This window comes from Seriola lalandi, unplaced genomic scaffold, assembly GCF_002814215.2.
Source record: "Seriola lalandi dorsalis isolate HSWRI2012SDOR001 ecotype SW California unplaced genomic scaffold, Sedor1 jcf7180002054585, whole genome shotgun sequence".
NCBI lineage: Eukaryota > Metazoa > Chordata > Actinopteri > Carangiformes > Carangidae > Seriola > Seriola lalandi.
The window spans coordinates 2743157-2763508 of NW_019525138.1; the positions used below are offsets into that span (position 1 = coordinate 2743157).

Here is a 20352-nt window from a genome sequence, read left to right on the forward strand (position 1 = left end):
GGGTGTGTGTGTGTGTGTGTGTGTGTGTGTGTGTGTGTGTGCGTGTGTGTGTGTGTGTGTGTGTGTGTGGGTGTGTGTGTGTGTGTGTGTGTACAGCAGTTACTCAGGGTGAACGTTTGGTTTCCTCTCAGGTCACTGTGCTGTGACTAAGCTTCCAGAGGCAGAAAACATCGAAACACACTTGTGTGTTTTTGTGTGTGTGTATGGAGACAAACTCTTCGTCTCTTCCTCATCTTCGTTTGCACAAAACAAACTCTCTGTCAAGCTAAAGTTTGTTTTTAATAATGAACTGAATTATTTTGAATTGTGTTCCAGATATAAGCTACAGTTCTAATCCAAATCCCATGATCAGATCCAGACCAACAGTGTGTCGGTCCGTCTCTCAACACTTCCCTCCTCTATCTGTGGCCCATTGGTTCCTACTGAAGATGTGAATTTTAAAATATATAGTTTCTGTCTTTATGACATCTGTTACTAAATGGAAATAAGTTGAAGAAAGTTTAAGTTTACCGTTTGCAAAGTAAAAGAAAAAAAACATTTCAGCCAATATTACAATAAAATCATTTTAGCCACAGTCTCCAAAAACAAATAAGTGGTAGTTTTTGTATATCTTGCTTCAAAATCCATCGTAATTGAACCATCAGCTCTGCTTCATAGCACAAACCTACAAAACCTCAGACTACCATTGACCTCCTCACAATAATGGGAAGGTCTTTTAGTCTTTTGTCAGCATCTAGTTGAAGTTCACTCCATCATAGTTGTTTTGGTGTTTTTTTTTTTTTTTTACAGAAAAGAAAAAGAAATAATTTGGGTTTTCATTTTTATTCCTTTGTGTCTGTGTGTTTGTTCAAGGATGTTATTTTGTGCGAGGTCGAACAGAGCTGTGCATGTATGTCTGTCTCACAGTGTGGTTCAGTTGAGCAGCTAAAATATGTGGTTCAGGTACAGGGAACAATTGTGTTGAGCTGCTAAAATATTTCTTATTTTTCCTGACAACAAAAAGTGAAAATGCTCATTCAGTACAAAAATTCTACTGTATATTTGTCATTTTGGAGTGTTGTTCAAATGATCATTATAATATCCTGCATATGGTGAGTAGGTCAACTTACAAACTAAACAAGATGTTTCAGTCTCAGCAGTGTTGGTGCTGACAATTTATTTTCTAATTGATATTCAGTTGATGAAAATGTCTGAATGAAAATGAAAGGTCATTATTTTTTTTTATTTTTTTTTTTTACCTGTACATATAAACATAGCAAAGTTGGGAAATATACAATGCAGCAGATAAACGACCATGTATCTGTGTCTTTGTGTCTCTTTCAGGACATCTTGAACAACCTGGACTCCTGTGATCTGGAAGATGATGATCTAATGCTGGATGTAGACTTTGCAGAAGACGCCTCGCTGCACAGCGGTATGTTACAGCCTCACATAAAGTAAAATTATGGGTCCCAGCAAGTTTTTTAGTTTGTTGTTAGCACCACACACTACAGTATAATCCCCTTTCAACGGCCTGAATCTGGCTCATATACAGCAATGATTAGCAGTTACCTAACTTTGGTTTTGAGAAAATGAACTGGATTTTTACAGCAGGAACTTCTGAAACGACTCCTCTCTGGATGTTTAGCTTATGAAATGGTTGAAATGATTTTGTTCAGTTGAATTAACACTCCCATGTCGGAGCTAAAACGGTTAAGTTCAAGCTAACAGTCAGTATAGGCACTAAGATATTTAAGATGAGTTTAGCTAACCAGCCAATTTAGGAGCTAAAACAGTTTAGTTCAAGCTAGCTAACAGTCAGTATAGGAACTTAGTTATTTAAGTTTAGTTTAGCAAACTGGCCAGATAAGGAGCTAAAGTTGTGCGATTCAGGTTAGTTCACAATTCAGTTTGTTTTTGTTTGTTTTTTTAATAAGGTTTCAATTAAGGAGCTTAAACATTTTGGTTCAGCTTAGCTAATGCTTCTGTTTAGCATGCTGAAAAGCTAACAGTCCAACTAGCAATCACTATAGGAACTAAAATTGTTTTGGTTCAGTTTAGCTAACATTTCCTTTAGATTAGCAGCTTAAACAGTTCAGTTAAGCTAACAGTCCAGTCTAGGAGCTAAACCAGCTTTGTTTAGGTTGGTAAATGTGAACAGCTAGCTAACAGTAGAGGTGTACTCACTGTACACCTGCAAGAAAACAACATTTCTGTTCTCTGCACAGAGGACATTATATAGTGCTTATGGTCCTTTTTAGCTTTTTGGTACTCCAGATAAATGTTTTCTTTTCTACATTAAAAAAAAAACCCTGTTTGACCATGCTGCTGATCTGAACTCTGCAGATGGAGATGGGATTTCCCACATGGCTCAGTGGAGGATGAGACAGCTCTGCTGGGGGACACAGGATGTCCATAATGACAATGAAAGGTGAGGGAAGGTGCTTTTTGCTTGTTCTGAATCAAACTGCAGAGTTGTGGTTATTTTCAGTCTTGTTGGGGTTTTGATAAAGAAACTTCTGCTCAAAAATATTATAAGTAAGTTTGCATTTGAAATATATATAGAAATATTCAGATTATCTTACTTACTTTACTTTTGCCAGAAGACACTTAGGAGACTTTTGCTAGTTTTCTGGCATCTTCCTAATTATACTGTTGTAGTGCTGCCAACAGTTCAACTGATGGTGGCAAAAGGAAAGGTCAATGGGTCTGCCAAGATCAACAGTTTTCTTTTTGTTAGTTGCATGAATGTTTTCAGCGAATACAGCTTATTCACCCACTGAGGGCTCAGGGTCAGAAAGGGTTGTTTCAAAGTTGAGAAGTTGGAGATGGTCGTGGATGCACCAAATCAATAGGTTTCTTTCTCTTTATAGAGAGTAAAATATATATACACATATATACATAGAATATGTGCAGCCATATTTGTCCAATTAACAAGTCAACTGAATGGGTCCAGAGGGCACTTCGCAGGGCTACTGAACTCAGTGTCTGGAGCAGATTTGGTGTAAATCTGCAGATTTTTTTGGGGTCAAATGATCAGGAGGAGGTGATGTCATAATGTCTGCTCCTTGGAGGAGGGAAAAATAGGGAAAGTTGGCGCTTTGAGCTAAATAGTTCTATGTGAAATATGAGATTTGAGGGGGAACAATTTTGCTGCATTTTTACAGTTTTAATGATTCTGTGACTCACTAAAACAAACTCTGAAGAACAGTAATTGTGGTGCATGGTCAACTGTAAACCAACTGCACTGCATATGCTTTCAGTACAATACAAGAGAGACAACCATTTTTGGTTCTAAGCTGATGAGCACCTTTAGCATCCGAACCAAATTTCACGTGAAATTTGTCCAAAATTACAAAGGCTATAAAGAACTGTTTATATTGGTGTGTTCCCAGTCAAACGTATCATGCTCATAGAAATGTCAGACGCGAGCATTAGCAGTTTACAAAATGTTCAGGGCTATCATAAAATGCTGCTAATTTAAGAAGCCTCAAGTCACCTGAGGCAGTTAATAAAATCACTGCCTATGTTTGCTGCGGTTAATGTGGCAGTAGACTCATATTTTTGAAATAAAATTGAAATATATTGATACACTTTAATTAACATATATACTGACTGGTCTGGGAGGGACAGATACACACCACTAATGGCAGGACTTTCCAGACAATTCTGGGTCATGAAGCAGAATTGTTGCAGCAGGGCAGGGAGAGAGAGGAATAAAAGAAATGGCTGAATTTATATCACTCTGGTAGCTGATGTTGAACATGATCACTGTGCATCATGTTTACAAGCTTTTCTATCGTCCCCTCAGTGACTTCCAGTGTTACAAGCTAACTGAGGATCCTGGGAATAAGAGGACAGACACGATCAGGGACAGTGACCTGATTCTGGACCTTTGTCCTTCAAGGTGATTCAGCACAAAACAGTATCAGTATCACTGTGCACTAAAACCAGAGCCCACAGGTTACTAGATTAGTACTTGAAGTTATTTTGCATGTGTGATCATCCCTGTCGCAGATTGAAATAATATTAATTTCTAATCCCTGGTAGTTCATTGACAGTCAGCCTTGGTTTTATATTATTTTCAGTTGCCAGCCTCTTGTGTAGCTTGATAATTTTCTCGTACTGAGTTTATTCAGTGGAATATTAAAGCTTATGCAGAAATATGTGAGATTTATAAACGCTGAACCACATTTTTATATATTTTTTTTTTTTTTGACAAAAGCCATTTAGATTTACAGTATTTTATGCTTGTTCCTGAACACAGCAGGCTGAGGAGCACTTAATGGATGTTGATGAGTTATAATTGTTAACATCTTCTGTCCATCCCTTTTTCCGTTCAGGTCTCCTGGTAGTCCTGGTTTGGGTCTGGATGTGGAGGAACTGGCTGAGGACTGCTCTGCGGTGCGATCACAGCTGGAGTACCTGCAGAAGCTACTGCTGCAGGTGAGAGGGCAGGAAGATGAGCACCAAAACTGCATTTACTGTGAAAATCAGAATTCAAAGACATGTTGCTCCTTTGTTTTTCGTGATCGTGCAACTTGCTCCAACTCCATAGGGGGCAGCATTTCACCTCTTCACCCCTGTCCAGTTAATCATGTTGTTGTTTTCCTCATGTTCCTTATAAATTATTATTTATATGTGCATTTATTGTTGATAGCACTGAAACAAATTATGAGTACATGTAATACAAACCAGTATGTTTTTATTTACCTATAAAAATATGAAGGCATGGGGATACTGCATGACACATGGGTGTCAGGCTACAGAAGGGATGATGACATCATCACAAAGGCAGGATCAGAAAATAAGGTTTATTGCCTAAGATAAGATATTAGGCTTGGTGTTTGGTGCAGTATTCAATAAATATATTTACAGAAAATAACAATAAAGAGGTAAAATACTGCAACAGTCAAAAATATAAATATTCATAGATACACATATTCAAAAAATAAAAGAATGAAAAAAACTATGTACAAAAGTGTTGACAAAAGATAATAGCAACAGCAATATCTGCATCTAGCTGGACAACAGCCGCAGGAACAGGCTAAATTCTACTAAATCGCTAAAACGTCAACATTATACATTAATGCCACTTGACGAAATGGGACACAGTTCTGGTCTCCCTCAAGCCAAGGCAACTGGCATGAAATGTGACAGACGCATCTCGGTTTTCTGTTACTGTCTCTGCTTCAAGCTCTGGAGGAAGCTGTTCTTCTTTGTTGGACTGAAGGCAGACTACACACTGCACTGACTCACACAGCATTTACTGTCATACAGTGGTATTACAACAGGGGGTGGGACGCAGCTAGTTGGTTAGCATGCTCATTTCAATAGATATCTCTGAAATACAATAGATGAAGGTCTTGGTCATGACATCATCACTGTGGTTCCTTCACATACTGTTGAAAGTGTTTTAAACTAAAATTCTGGCCGGATCTTACACATTACACTTTTAAGAGATTTAATCAAACCTGCCAAAGATTGCAGAGGTAGATTAAAACTTAGTGGCTGTTCTGGCATCACACTATTTTTGTCACTGTTAAAAATTCCCTAAAAAGACCAAAACCAACAATATGTTAGTCCACTTCCCTCCTCTGTCTGTGGCTCTCAGCTCTGAGTCAACGTAAATCTTTAAAAACACCTCACACATATGTAGTTTCAGTTTTAAACAGGCTCAGTAGTTTCCTCAAACAGCTGCTCACTGTAGTTTTATCAATGTGACTCAAACAGCTCTCAACTAAAAATAGATCAAATGTTGATTTAGCAACAGTGTGAAAGAGTTATAGTTTCTATAATGTGAGAGTTTTATAGTTTCTTAAGCCCCTTTACTTCACAATGATCTGTTAGAGTTTGGCTTCTTTCTGTATTTACATCTGGGCCTGTTTTGTGTGCAGAGGTGAGTTCATAGTCGATCTAACAACTCTACAGACATCAGTAAAGTCTGCACTGACTGTGTGTTATTTTCTTCACGTCTCTCCTTTGCTTCTTGCTTTTTAAAAAGTTTAAAGTTTTAAACAATTTCAACTCGCACAGTCATGTCTCATGGAAAACTACTTTATATGCATCATTAATTATCTTTTCATTTACTTGAAATTTGGTCTGCTTTCAGACACTTTAACATGATCCAGAGGTTTTGTGACCTCAGCATGACAGACATGTTCTTACAAATGGCCTAGACATGTGTGTGTTATGTTCTGTTCTAATGGTGTGTGTGTGTGTGTGTGTGTGTGTGTGTGTGTTGTTCAGGAGGAAGATGTGGATGATGACACTCTGACCACAGACACTCTGAGTCCTGAGACCAACGACTCGTCCCACAGCTCCAACACACAGGTCAGTTTGTTTCTACCTTCATTTACACAGCCGCAGCAGCCGTATTCAGTCTGTATGAAAAAACATCAAACTGTGTTGACCTGCACTTCCACAGCCCTAATGTGTGTGTGTGCGTGTGTGTGTAGGTGCAGGCTCTGCTGCAGGAGGTGCAGCAGCTCAGGGAGGAGCTGAGGAGCAGAGACCGAACCATTGCGCAACTCACTCTGCAACTGGTCTGTGTCCATGTTTCTCTGTTTACATTCTAACTGTGTATCTGAAAATGCTAACCTCACCATGGTAACATGTGGGTGTAGGTCATGTGACTGTATATAGCATGACAACAACATAAACTTCTAAATGAACCCTCTGAGAGTTTGTCATAATCTTTATACTGTAGTAGATTTTTCCTTTAATAGATTTATGTTTATTAGGTTGTGACATTACAGATCAATGTGCATGATATTCATATTATGAATAAACAACTGTATCTATAACTAATAATAATAATCTGCTGGTTCGATGTTTGAAATCGTGACAGTTTAGTTTTAAAGGAGCAGAATTCAGCTACTGACTGAAAGCTAACTAATGAATTAATTGTGCGTGTATGTCTGTGTGTGAGCAGACTGTTCCCACGGTGACCGCCAGGTGTCATTGCCAGGAGATGACAGGGAGGATGGATCGACACACACAGACGAGTGTGGCAGAGAGAGAGAGCGTGGCCTCGCAGACGCCCTGGAGAGAGCACACTGTGAGGACACACACATACATCACACACATCACACACACACACACACAAACTTTTAATTGTATATCACTGTTCATGCAGATGCAGCCCAAAGTGTTTCACAAGACTGAATTAAGCAGAAAATATCAACAAAAACAAAAGTCCTGAAACTTTATAAACAATAAAACTAAAATAAATGGAAAAGCAGAGACTGAAATCTTAAATCTGTACGATTCAGTGATGAAGCTGATGGAGGGTTTGTGTTGTTTTCTGTCCCCAGAGGCCAAATCAGTGCAAATCTTAAACCCACTTGGGAATTTTGGCTTTCTCTCTTTTTCTTTTGTAACTTTTTTGTTTGTTTGTTTTCTGTTTTATGTAATTAATTCACTTCCTTTCCTTTTTTTTTAGTTTATTTATCTTTGCACAATTAACAAAGAAAAGAAATATAACAAAAAAAACAAACAGTATACAGTGCAGGGAGAGGCATACAAGAGAATAACGTGATGACATAAAAAAATTATTTATTTATGTCTTCTCTGTGTCTTCTCTTTCTTCTTCCTGTAAAGCAGCGTGTCGTCAGAATTGCTATGGTTATAAAATTTGCCTGCTTGCTGTTGTTTGAGCCTAACAGATAGGCTTCTGGGTAATGTAGTCCTGACAATTCAAACAGTTGCCTCTAGCTACCATTGATGGGACCTGTGGAGGTTTGTGTTGCTGTAAATGTTGTTCTTATGCAGGATTTTTCCCTCATGAAGCCAAATGTTAGAATCCAAAGTCCGTCTCCCTCTTGTTCTTTTCATCTCTCTTCTCCTCTTCATCTTTTTTTTTTTTCTGAATCAGCATCCTGTCCTCCTCTATCTGTCTTTCTTTCCCCCTGTCTCTCCTCAGGCTTTTCCTCCTGTTCCTTTCCTCTCTCCACCCTGGCAGTATCAGCGCTCCAGGCCTTACAGGGGGAGGCCGAGGCCCAGCATCCCCTCCCACCTTGCTAGAAAAAGTGAGTCATGTGACCCCCCCCCAACCCACCACCTCACTCCATAGACCCAAAATTCCACCTTAACCTCTGTCCATACTGCTGGCTCTTCTCTTCATTATACCCTCATCTTCCTCTTCATCATGATCATCAAAGCTCAACAGCAGATCATCCCACTGCTTTTTAAGATTCAGGGATTCAACCATCCAGAATGAAAGTGACGCTGGACAGCAGACACACCCAGCTGTTGTTAATGTGGTGTAACGCTACTGACACTGACACTGTAACGCTACTGCTGCTGTTACTGACCACATCATAGAAGCTGTCGAAACTAAATTCAACAGAAGTCAACAGGTGAGGGGTCAGAGGTCAGAGGAGATGTATATTAACGGAGGCTGCTCTGCTAACACGAAATGACTTGAATATTATCCTCAGAATTACTCTCAGCTGAGACGCCACTGCTCTGAATCAGAGCTCCGTATTAAAACTCTCTGTGTGACACTGAAGGTTATTTTAACTTATTCATGGGGAGGAACATTAGTTGAGCAACTTCTGAGGCAACATAAGTTCAAACATGACTTTAATCTGCTGATCAGTTTAGGTCTCTTCACTCCAAGTTAGTTTTATTTTTCATTTAGAGTTTTTTAACCTCAATAATCTGGACTCAGCCCGTCCTGTGTTTACTCACCTCTTCTTTTCAAACTTTTCCTGAATTCTTCCTCATACATTCTCCCATCCTTTCTCTCCTCTTCATCTCACATCCTTGAACCGTATCTCCGACTCCATCACTCCGAACAGAAATCTGTGTTTTGTTTTTTCTTCTGCTGTATGTTCTCCTGTAACTGTCCTCCCTCTGTCCTCTGTGTGTCCTCTCCTCTCTGCCCTCGCCCAGGAGTGGAAAAACTAGTGCTTTACTTCAGTGACACAGCATGGTACAGTAGCAACTTTTTTTTATCTTCCTCATGCTCCCCCTCCTCCTCCACCCTCGTCTTCCTCCCTGTCCTGATTCTTCCCTTTCTCCAGCGCATCAGATAAAGGAAATTTATTGTCCCCTAGAGTAGATCAAATATATAAAACCTTAAAGGTGTTTTAGTAGATTTCTGGCCTCTAGGGGGCAAAACAGCTCCACATTAAGCTAAAAAACCATCACCATCGTAGCTGTGTGTGTGTTTGTATGTTACTGGTTTGTATGTTGTTACCTAGAACTCCACAGCTTGTTTGATAAAACCAGCTAACGCAAAACTAGGAGCTAAAAGAGGCTGAACAGTTCCTCACAGCTGCAGAGATGGTGATAAGTTCAACACATCCGCGTATTTTATGATTTTACTTTATCTTTGATTCTTTGCAAATATTTTTTAAAAATTAATGAATCCAGTAACTCAAAGATCAAAACCAGCATCAGTTTACAGTCAATTCTCCAGTTTTTAAATAATGGTTAAAAAAAAAAAAGGCTCAGACACTATTTGAATATTTGTGTTCATTAAGTCACAAAGATTTAGAAAACAGTGTAATTTCAGTAGTTTCAGCTGAGGCTGTTTTGAAAACAATCAATGCTGAATCTTATTTTTTTGGGTAATTTTTGTAGCTTTTTATAAGAGAGTCAACAGTAGAGGGACGACGAAACAGGCACGTTCATGTCACCTTCTTATCCTTAAGACTTAAGCCCTATCCTTGAGGTTTGGAAGCCCTGTAAGAAAATGTCGTTTTTTGTTTGCTTTTGTAATACTCATTTCAGCCACAAGAGACTGAAGTGCATTGTTTTCATCACAAGTAAGAACTTGAGCCCCCTTTGGCTGAAATGAGTAAAATAACCAAAGCCTCTCAGGACTTCTGTCGAAGGAAAACGAGCAAAGAAAAACAAATTGAAAAATGTTGAAAATGTATTGGAAGATTTGATAAGACAGTCAACCTTCACTGGTCTAGAGTTTCCCCAGCTCTTATATTATTTGAAACTCCCATTTTTCTGAACACTTTAAAGGCGTCTCGCCCATGGTGGCGCCACTAAATTAACCTTGTGGAAGGATTGTTTTAATATTAAAAGAAGAAATCAGATTATTAGGACCTGAAACATTCAAATTGACGTGGCACCATTGTAATAATAAAGTAGGAGTGGGTACGAATTCATACGTAAAATTCTCCAGACCAGCTGTCTGGACTGTTTTACCCATGATTCATTGCTCCCTGTAGGACAGGTCACACCTTTTCCTTCACACTGAAATGAGCCCAGTGAAGTCCAGAGGCTCGTTAGCAGGCAGCGGCAGGCTAAAATTATCCTTATAAATTGCTCCTAAATTTTGCATTAGATGAGGTGCACTTCACTTCGGCTCGTTCAGTCAATTGAAGCAGTCAAACCACTGGAGATGAGATCACTCACGACGCCCTTCAACTCCTCAACATGACGGAGAGAAGCTGCTGCATCTCTGCTCGGGAACCTTGAGTCATGTCCCAAACATAGCTGATGATTACTGGTTAAACACTGACCTCAATGAACTTGGCGTCAGGTGTTTCCTCACCTGAAAGCACCTTTAACAGCACCTTAAATCCTGCTCTGCTGCTCTGCAGACAAACCCCTACACCTGTTTCTCGTGTTAGCATCGTGTGCTAACAAGAGATTAAAGGCCATTTTACATGGAGCCTGTCTCATGTCATAACAACACTGAGGTTGATTTTCTCCAGTTTCTTCCTGCGATAAGTCTCAGATCACAACAAGTTATATAACTCGTGACAGCAGCTGCGTGGCCAACAACATAACATAAAGATTTAATCTGCACCCCATGTTTATTGTTTATTATTATTATTATTATTAATAATTATGTTGTTTACTGTTTATTGTTTATTATAATTACATTGTTTACTCTGAATATTTATCTGTTTGATTGTTTTAGAGACATTAAACATCAGCAGTAATCAGATCAGCTACAGTATGTAAATATACATGTATATACAATAATATAACACTTCTGTTATCATCATATTATTCTTTGGTTGAAAACTGCTCCCCAAGTCACAAGATGAATAAATATACAGTCAGGTGGAAGTTGATGACAGAACTAAATTAAACTTGTTTATGTGTCTGAACTCAGCCAACGATCATTTATGAGGGAAGACGCTCCACTCTGTAAAACCACTGTTCAGTCAGCGTGGACTGAGTGTTTTACCCTGCGTTCACATGCTGTCGGAATAATCAGAAAAATGAACTTTCAAATTTTTTTTTTTAAATAATATTTAATTTATAATAAGATATTATATAGGCTGTAATCATGAGTTGCCATCCACAAAGTGTGACCTAGAGTAGTTAGAAATATTATTTATGAGCATTAACCATGACAACAAGTAACACAATCAATCAATCAAATACTGGAAACAGTATCAACATGTTATTCTGACACTCTGACCAGCATGTCTTCTCTGTAGCAACCATATTGTTTCCACATTCTGAATTGAAAGCACATGAACACACCTAAGTCAGAAGAACGAGTTCCCAACTCAGGAAATCCAAACATCCCAGGAGCACATGAATGCAGCATTAAATTTTAAATTTGAATCTTGAATAAAGTAGCTCATGAAAATCAGAATCAGATCAGACTCTGAATCTACAGATGCTCAATATTAAACTTATAATGATAGAAAGAAAAAAACAAAAACTTTAAAGGAGGAAGGTTTTCACAGACACTCAAATACCTTATTATTATTCTATTGCTGAACATAGAGTATATGAGTCCTTTTCCCTCGGCTCTCTGCCCTCAGCTCAAAACTACGACCTCATGTTTATTCATTATTGTTATCATTTTCATAATTGAGCTAATTGATGATGCGGCGTGAGGGGATATTATTCATCTAACAAGCCTCCAGGGGCCAGTGACAGGACAGCAAGAAGGGGGGTGGGGGGTGGATCAGCACTTTGTGTGCCAAAAAAAGTGCATGTGTGCGTGCGTGTGACTGTGGGGACGTCCTATAAGTCGTTGTCAGGGAAGCAGAACAGTGAAAGAATTTGGCAGTGGATCGTTTCCCTCTGTCCAACAGAAGCTGAATCCTCCTTGAAAACAGCTGCATGTGGTCGAGGACATTCTCCATCTCTTCTCCTTTCTCTCTCTCTGTTAATCTCTCTCTCTCTACTTGCTCTCTCATCCTATTTATCTCTTTTTTTCTCTTTCTTCACTCTTCCTTATTTCCACTTCTTCTCCTTTACTGTCTTTCTCACTTGTTTCATATCTTCCTCCTCTCTTCCTCCCTCTGCCCTTCTCCCACTCTCTTTAATCTGTCCATCCCGTCATGCAGTATTCATGAAGGATGGACACAGACACACTTTAAGTCATTGTTAAAGGAGACAGACAGGAAGACAGACAGGCTGCAGTACCACTGTCCGCCACAAGGTGTCAGTGTTCACAAGCGAATCTTTCCCTCGTATAAGCGAGAGTTTTACTCCAGCTTATATTCTCCTGAGAACCTCCATATATTTTCATGATATTCTGTCTTTTTCTTGCTCTCAACAAATCCCATGAAAATCAAAAACAAATTGATGAATGATCACTGATTATTAAGTATTGTAAACCTCATATATCTGACTCCTCTGAGCTCCACTGTTTCCAGGACTGGGTGGCATGTTCCTTCCTCACCATAAACACACACACTGTAGTTTATTCTGAGTCAGTCCATCACACACCCTAACCCTAACCCTCCACTGTACCAAACACTCACTAGATCACCAAATGTGGATTCATCCAGCACTGAAAATAGTCCCAACAAATTCACTATCTCCTCCTGTTTCAGTAACATTTGCAGTGATCCGCTGTTTTAGGAAAAACATTTTTGGTATTTTCATTCGATTTGTTGACAATAAAAATTGGGAAAAATTTAGATATTGAATGAAGTAAGCTTTTATTTTGGTGGTAGACTGGGTTTGGCTGTTAGAGTTGCTGGTTCGATTCCGCACCTCCTGGAGTAAAATATTGATCCTCAAAGGGCAAACTGTAAGTCACTGTGGATAAAAGTGCCTGTTAAACAAATTTCGTCTAATGTCAAATCTGCAGCGGAGGGTGATGTTGTTTTTGTTTTCCTGAGATTTTGTTTCTGTGCGTCTCATAACAATATGAGGGTTCAGGTGGTTGTAGTTTGCTGAAGCTGCAGACAGGTAGTACACATGACGGCTACTGCAGATGAGAGTTTATTGTTTGTGCAGGTTGGTAGGAACCTCGACTCATTGTCACTTTGTAAAGGGGGAAAGTCGAAACCAGCGGATTAAAGACAGAAGAAGAAATTGCCTCTTCAGGGAGCGTCGGGATCGGTGTGTTTGTTTTGTCTTTAGAAGTTTCAAATAGGCTTTTGACTGGCGCTGCCTTTTATGGTTCCTGTTAATGTGAGCAGCCGTTAACTCCCACTGAGCTCAACACAACAGCAGCACACTGAACCCACGTGTGTGATTGTTACTGTCAGGATCAATAAGAACAGACTGGAGTACGTGACCGATCTAACCAAACCGATAAGTCTCCTCAGTTTGTTCATGTGTAACTTAAGAGCACGAGGGTCCGAGTTTCCTGAAGACGAACGTGTCTGTTTCCCTGGTTACGACCGCTGTCGCACAGCTGATACTCGAACAAGCTGTTCACAGTTTTCAGGTTTGGTTTCAGACGTAGACTGAGAATGTTGAGTTTGGTCAAGCTTCACAGCAGCTGAGCAGTTGCTAAATCTGATACAACATCAAGCAGCAACAACAAATCGACAGGTTTGACTGAAAAATTAATTGTAAAGTCATTTTTCAAGTGTAAAAGGTGAATATTTGATGGTTTCTGCTTCCTGTGTGTTAAAATGGTTGTAAACTGAACAGCCTTTGGGGTTTTCGACTGTTGCATGAAATAAGAGATTTGAAGACGTCGTCTCGAGCTGTAGAAAGTTGTGAGCAGCATTTGTGATTCTTTTCTGATGTTTTGGTGACTATGAAAATAACTGTTAATTTTAGCCCTAACGCAGAGCATCTCCTCTTTTTGTATGAGATTTTTATTTTTTTCATTGTTCCTAAGACTAAAGCGAATGCACCACAAAGACATAAAGCTGCCTAAATTGAGTTAGTGGTTTCTAATATAGAATATGGCTGGATATCGAACCACAACACTTTTTGACGCTACTCACCATGTGTCTGTATCAATAACTGATGAAAGTTCTGAAAGCTGGCAGTTAATACCTGATTCACAGTCTGGTTTATTACTTCGTTGATCAGACTGTTTCTGATTCAAATCAAAATTTGGCAAATTTTACTGTATTTTATTCTGACAAGCTCAACAACTTAAGTTTTTGTTGAATGAGGAAAGCATTTTTATTTTATTCATTTATTTAAATTTTCTTTTATTATTTTTATTATGGAAGCCTTCCAGGGCAAGGAAAAGAAAAATGTTTTGTTTTTGTAATACTCATTTCAGCCACAAGAGGCTGTGAATGTTTTGAACTTGAATGCATATTTGCATTTAGACTGTGGTGGTGGTGCACTTCAGCGTCTTGTGGCCAAAATGAGTATTACAAAAACAAACACAAAAATAACTTTCATTTGCCTCGCAGGACTTCCATATTTATTCCTAAAATTAAAGAATCAAAAAGGTATTGTTTTGTATTGATACCAACCCGCGCTAGTTACCAAAAGCTTTCATATTTCTGCTAAATCAACAGAAGATTTTCAGATAGAGATTTTGAAAATTAAAATCACAAAATTTTTACAATTTAAAATTGTACAGACATGTTTATAAGATGATGTGTCTCTGTCCACTTACCTTTTGTTTTTTCATATCAGCAACCACATCCATATGAGACGTTCTTGTGGGACAAAGCAAAGAGAGCAAAATTGAAAATAGTCCCCAGGTGTAATTAGTTGTCCCAACCAAAGAAGAAGAACAGCTGCTGGATGTAACTGAGTGTGACTGATACAGATGTGTTAAGCTCCTCGATGCTCTTCACACTTTAATCCTGCAGCCTGCTCTCATCTACACCCTGATAATCTGATTTACACTGAGAATTAGAGTAACACACACTGAGCGCTGACATCCATCATGTGCTGCAATCTTAGTTTATTGATCCTGGCAAACTTGAAGTAATAACTAGTCAGCTGTTATCTCCTTGAGCTGCTGCTGTAAGTCTACACCTGAGGGAACTCGCTTACTTTACAGTCTTCACTCATGATTTCTGATTAATTTATGGGTTATTCTATCTGTCTACATATATATATGTGTGCTGAGATTTATAATGATGTAATAATGTACACACCAGAACTCAGACAAACACAACACTCTGGGTTTTAGAGATCGTATCAAGGACACAGCTCTTGATTAGTTTAGCTCTTACATCTTTTATTTCCTATTTACATGTTTCCACTCAGCCACATTTTCTCAAACACACTGTATTGATTTTCATGCATATGCCGATGACACACAGCTATATGTGCTAAACCTGGTGAGGCTTTAGATATAACTCAGCTCCTCAACTGTCAACAGCTGGACAGCGCAGAAGTATCTTAAAATCACTTCATCTTTCGGTTCATTTACATTATTTGGTCCAACTGACCTCCTCTGCTCACAATCTGGTGGATATTTGACTTATTTTGCAAACAGTCCTGCTTCCTTCGTCTGAGGACAATATGTCTAAAATTATACAAAAGTAATCCATCCCTCCCTCCGAGGTTTAGAATAGATTTTAAGTCAAGTCGCGTATATTTCTAGAGCACAGTTAAACTCAGCTTGAGTTGAACAAAGTGTTGCACAAAGGATATTAAAATAAATAAAAGTAACTAAAATACATTTTTTTGCCTTTATTTGACAGGACAGTAGAGACAGAAAATGCAGGGACAGAGAGCAGGGGAATGACATGCAGCACTTTGTAACTCTGATTAGGAAAGTTCAATATAAGCAAAGGTATTATTTATTTGTATGTGTATGTCTTTGGAGTCGGAGCGGAGGGTTATTCTCAGTAGAAGCTGTTACAAAAGTGAATAAAACCAGATAAATAAAGATGCTGAGAAGAAAACAAACAGGAAAAATATTGTTGTTGTCAGGTTGAAGCGTTTTCATCAGATTTATTTTCAGCCTCCGTTCTGTTTGTGTTCATCCAGCAGTTTCAAGTTGAAGAGCAGCATCAACATCAGACTTTTTTTTTAATAACAGTATAATGTTCAGATAGTTCACATTCAACACACACGTACAAAAGTAACAGAGCAGGACACACACACACATCAAAGTCAACGACACAGATCAAAAGCAGCCACACACACACACACACACACACACACACAGATCAAAGCGGTGATGTGTAAAATGACCAGTCATCTGAGAGATTACTCTTTCTTCCTCTTCCTCTCTCAATCTCACACACTGAGGTTCCTTTTTTTTTTTTTGTGCAACATGTGATAAATTATAAAACAAAGAAGATTCAGTTTCTGTCTCTGTTTCTCTGTCTGTCTCTCTTTATTATATTAAAACAGGCTGAGAACAAGAGGCGGATCAAACTCTGTCTCTCAGCATAGAATAATAATAAATGCTCTACATTCCTACATTTTAAAGCTTCTGATATTCACCCTCTAAAACAACACCTAACCTAAAATTACAACTTTATTCGATTAATACGACTTTGTTCTCGTGTGTGTGGCCTTCATACACTGACGTCATTTATTTCGGTCGTTTGGAGTTGGTTTAAAATTCATCTGCAGCTTATAATTAACTGACCTCATTGACTCAAATGAATATAGAATGAAAGAAGCTGATATACTTATGATTTGTGATGAGAACATGGAGGTTATTGAGAAATCATCGTGATCTGATGGTGTAATTATCAGATTGAATTATCAATTTAATTTTCATTCTTTTAAGTAATGAAGCGTCACCTATGCTTTCTGAATGTAAAGATTCTGACTGTATTTATGAAGCTCAGTCTCTTTACAGACTCAAACATGTTTGTTTAAATAAAACAGCCAATCACCAGCATTATTAAATCTTGGTCCAAGCTTGCTGCATACTGATTGGCTCACTGACGCTGATGAGATCTACTCATTTACTCCTTAAATTTGGTATCAAATGACAAGATGAGACATTTTCGTGTCAAACAAATTCAGTCTGTCCATAAAAGTATCAAAGTTTGACACCCAGCTCTGTTAATTCCACTCGGTTCCCGATTCAGTGTCTGATTTTACACCTATGACAGAATAATCTCAATTAACTAACAATCAATTGGTGTTTCTCTGTGTTTTTCAGTTACAGATACTTCACTCCTCCACCCAGGAAGAGCAGGAACCACTGATGGACCGAGTCCCACCGCCAACCCAAGCTCCACCTCCAGCCAACCCCTGCTCTAAGATCCCCGCTGACACCTACACAACTGACTCCACCACCGAGGAAAGACAGGATGATGGGAAAACATCAACAAAGGAGAAGAGAAGAGCCCGCAGCAGATCCCTGAAGCTCCCCCAGCCCTCCAAGCTCCACCTCTTCCTGTCTCAGACCTCCAAACCCGACCCAAGCTCCGGCTGCGCCTCCGCCGCTGCCCTCCCTCCAAAGACGAGGGCGCCCAGGCAGCCGTCGACGCCTCATGACCCAGAGAGCAGCGGCTCTTCTGGGGTTAAGCTAAAAGCACTGGCCTGCACCTCCAGCTCTTCTCGCCTCCCCAAACCAAAGAGCCACTGATCCGCCGGTCTCAACCCGGCTTCCTAACACGCAGCGACGTGACCTTTCCCGCCGTGTCACTCTGATCCATTTGATCAATTTCACTGATCCGAACCTCAACCTCCAAACTTCCTGTTCCTCTAAATTCTCACATTAACACTGTGGCTGTAAAGATCACCACATGATTTAATCTGTACATTAGGTTGAAATATACACAGTTAACTTATTTATTATTAATTTAATGAACACTGTGGTCGATCAATAAAGGTTTGTAAGTCTTAAAACACAAGTGCAGAAGCTGGTTGTTCTTTATTCCTCTAAAGGCCTGTTCACTCGCTGTGTGTTAGGAACCACGCTAACTGTCTAAATGTATACTGGTGCCTGATGGACTGACTTCACACTGGAAACGGCCGACAGTGTGGAAACCAGTCCAACCTGGCTGCTCTTCCTTCACCTCTCCAAAATCTCCTCCAGGAAGTCTTCGTCACCGAGGAGTCACCCAAACACAGAGACCTGTATCTCACCAAGACCTGCTACCCAAACTGGATCCTACTATCTACTTATCTATTCATCTGTTCATCTATTCATCTGTTCATCTATTCACTGTTCATTGTAGACGATCCATCTCAAACCTGCTGCTCTGCAAAACGACTCGTCTCCAAGGTCAGAAAATCCAACTTTTATTTTTTGTTCCCTCTCAGAGAAAATGAGTTGTTTATCGTCTCTCTGTCCTCGTGTTCACTCTGTGGGTTTGACATGTTCTTTACAGACTGTTTCCTCTCTGCTGCTGTTTACTGGAAAAACCTCCTGCCTCCAGGTCTGATCATAATTTAGTTCCTGTTTGAGTTATTTTTTTTATAAAACCTGCTCAGAGGTGGAAGAAAAGTTAACATGTTGGAGGTGAGAGGTTTTTACCAGACAGTGATGATTTGATCAGAAGGACGCAAGTTAAAGACTGGCTAATGGCTGGCTAATGGCTGGCTAATGGCTGGCGAAAGGCTTGCTAAAGACTGGCTAAAGGCTGGCTAAAGGCTGGCTAAAGACTGGCTAAAGGCTGGCTAAAGGCTGGCTAGAGGCTGGCTAGAGGCTGGCTAATCGCTAGCCGAGGTTAACAGTCTCATTATGCTTCAAACTAAGTGTTTGTCTGCAGTGGTTGAATATAACTAAGCACATTTACTCAAGTTCTGTACTCATGTACAGTTTTAAGGTAGTTTTCTGTCATTATTTCCATTTCAGTTCAGAGGGAAATATTTGACATTTATGGCAGCCGTTGCTTTGATGATCATAATTTTACAAACAAATTGTGATCAGCTTATGATATATGATGCATTGTTATTGATTAAACCATTAGTTAGCTCCACTTTAAACAACTACTAAATAAAAGTACCTGCCTCAGTAATAATGATCCAGCAGTGGAGTAATATGATACTGACAGGAGCTAATGAGTACTTTTAGTTTTCATACTTTGAGTAATGCTGCTGCTTCTGTACTTCAGTAAAACTCTGAATGCAGGACTTGGATTATTTTTACCATGATACTCTGCTTTTACTGATCTGAACACTTCTTCACCACTGCTTGATAAATTATCTAACAACACCTAAAACCGCTGTTCCAACCATGGGATCAGCTGGTGGCTGCAGCCCATAATTTTCATCACTTTCCAAACCCGACAAACAGACAGTTGCCGAATCCGTGCAGGGTTTGGACCGGATTGATATTTATTTATTTATGTGCAACATCATGAATTGATTGAAAACCGTCTGGAATGATAATGATTAATTGCAGCAAGGCTATAAAGACACACAGCAGACCCTAACCCTTACGACATGGTTGGTTTGAAGCATCCTGAGGCCTTTAACTAACCAGACCGACCATTAAAATCATCACAGAGACTCACACAGAACAGAAACATGAGTGTGTTTTAGTCTCAATATTCAACAGAGGACTGAAACTTCCTCTCTCCTCTCAGTCATTTTTAGATGTTATTCCTGCTCTGATATCACATTTAGACTGAACGAGCAGCCAGGAGACATCTGCAGGATCCACAGCCTCACATTAACATTTTGTCACCTGTATGAACCCACTGACATTCACCCTCCTCTGACGGATCACACTCCGTCTGACAGGTGGAACATAATCTCATTTATATCGGTGAGACAGAGACTCTCCTCCCAGCGCTGCTTGCTTTGATATTAATCACTGTATATGCAAAAGAATATGCAACACAGTCGCAGGTTCAAGCCCCAAAAACAGACACTTTGTCCTGCCTGTGTGCCCTTGAGCAAGAGCAGAGATGGCGTTGAAAATATATGCAAAAACAAACTTAGCGTAGTTTCACATTTCACGCAGCTGAGGAATCTACAGACAATCCCACCATCAGCCGAACATCATGATCTATTAATCAGGAATCACACACGTGTCTGCAGCTGCGGGACGGTCGAGGTACCGGTGACAAAATGTGACAGAACAACAGCAGCAGCAGCAGCAACTTTTTTTTTTTTTAAGCAAAAAAGTAAAAAAAAAGTAATTTAACGGTGAATATTTTCTGTGAAGATATTTGGGTTTTAAACTGTTATTCTGACAAAACGATCGAACGAAATAATCAAAAAGGAAAATGATCTTTAGTTGCGATCTGAGTCAATATAACAATCAGGTGACTGACAGGTGACACAAACCCTTCCTGCACCTGATTGGACAAAGGTGTCACTGGCTGCGCTGTCATTGGTTGTCTGAGT

At 39.4% G+C, this 20352-nt stretch overlaps 1 protein-coding gene across 3 annotated transcripts in view; it reads left to right on the plus strand.

The window, feature by feature from the left end:
* The window catches only part of LOC111664339 (serine-rich coiled-coil domain-containing protein 2-like), a 45548-nt gene extending 25433 nt beyond the window's left edge, over positions 1 to 20115 (plus strand). The window contains exons 7-15 of one of the 3 annotated variants that reach the window (XM_087177292.1): positions 1324 to 1414; positions 2326 to 2410; positions 3791 to 3886; positions 4323 to 4425; positions 6229 to 6312; positions 6438 to 6524; positions 6914 to 7039; positions 7904 to 8009; positions 17210 to 17441. In XM_087177292.1, coding sequence (XP_087033418.1) covers positions 1324 to 1414; positions 2326 to 2410; positions 3791 to 3886; positions 4323 to 4425; positions 6229 to 6312; positions 6438 to 6524; positions 6914 to 7039; positions 7904 to 8009; positions 17210 to 17310 — 879 coding nt within the window. In that variant the 3' untranslated portion in view covers positions 17311 to 17441. Of the gene's footprint in view, positions 1 to 1323; positions 1415 to 2325; positions 2411 to 3790; positions 3887 to 4322; positions 4426 to 6228; positions 6313 to 6437; positions 6525 to 6913; positions 7040 to 7903; positions 8010 to 17209 lie in introns of all 3 variants that reach the window. The other 2 variants (XM_023418869.2, XM_087177291.1) reach the window with 2 other exon arrangements.
* The last annotated feature ends 237 nt before the right edge of the window (positions 20116 to 20352 follow it).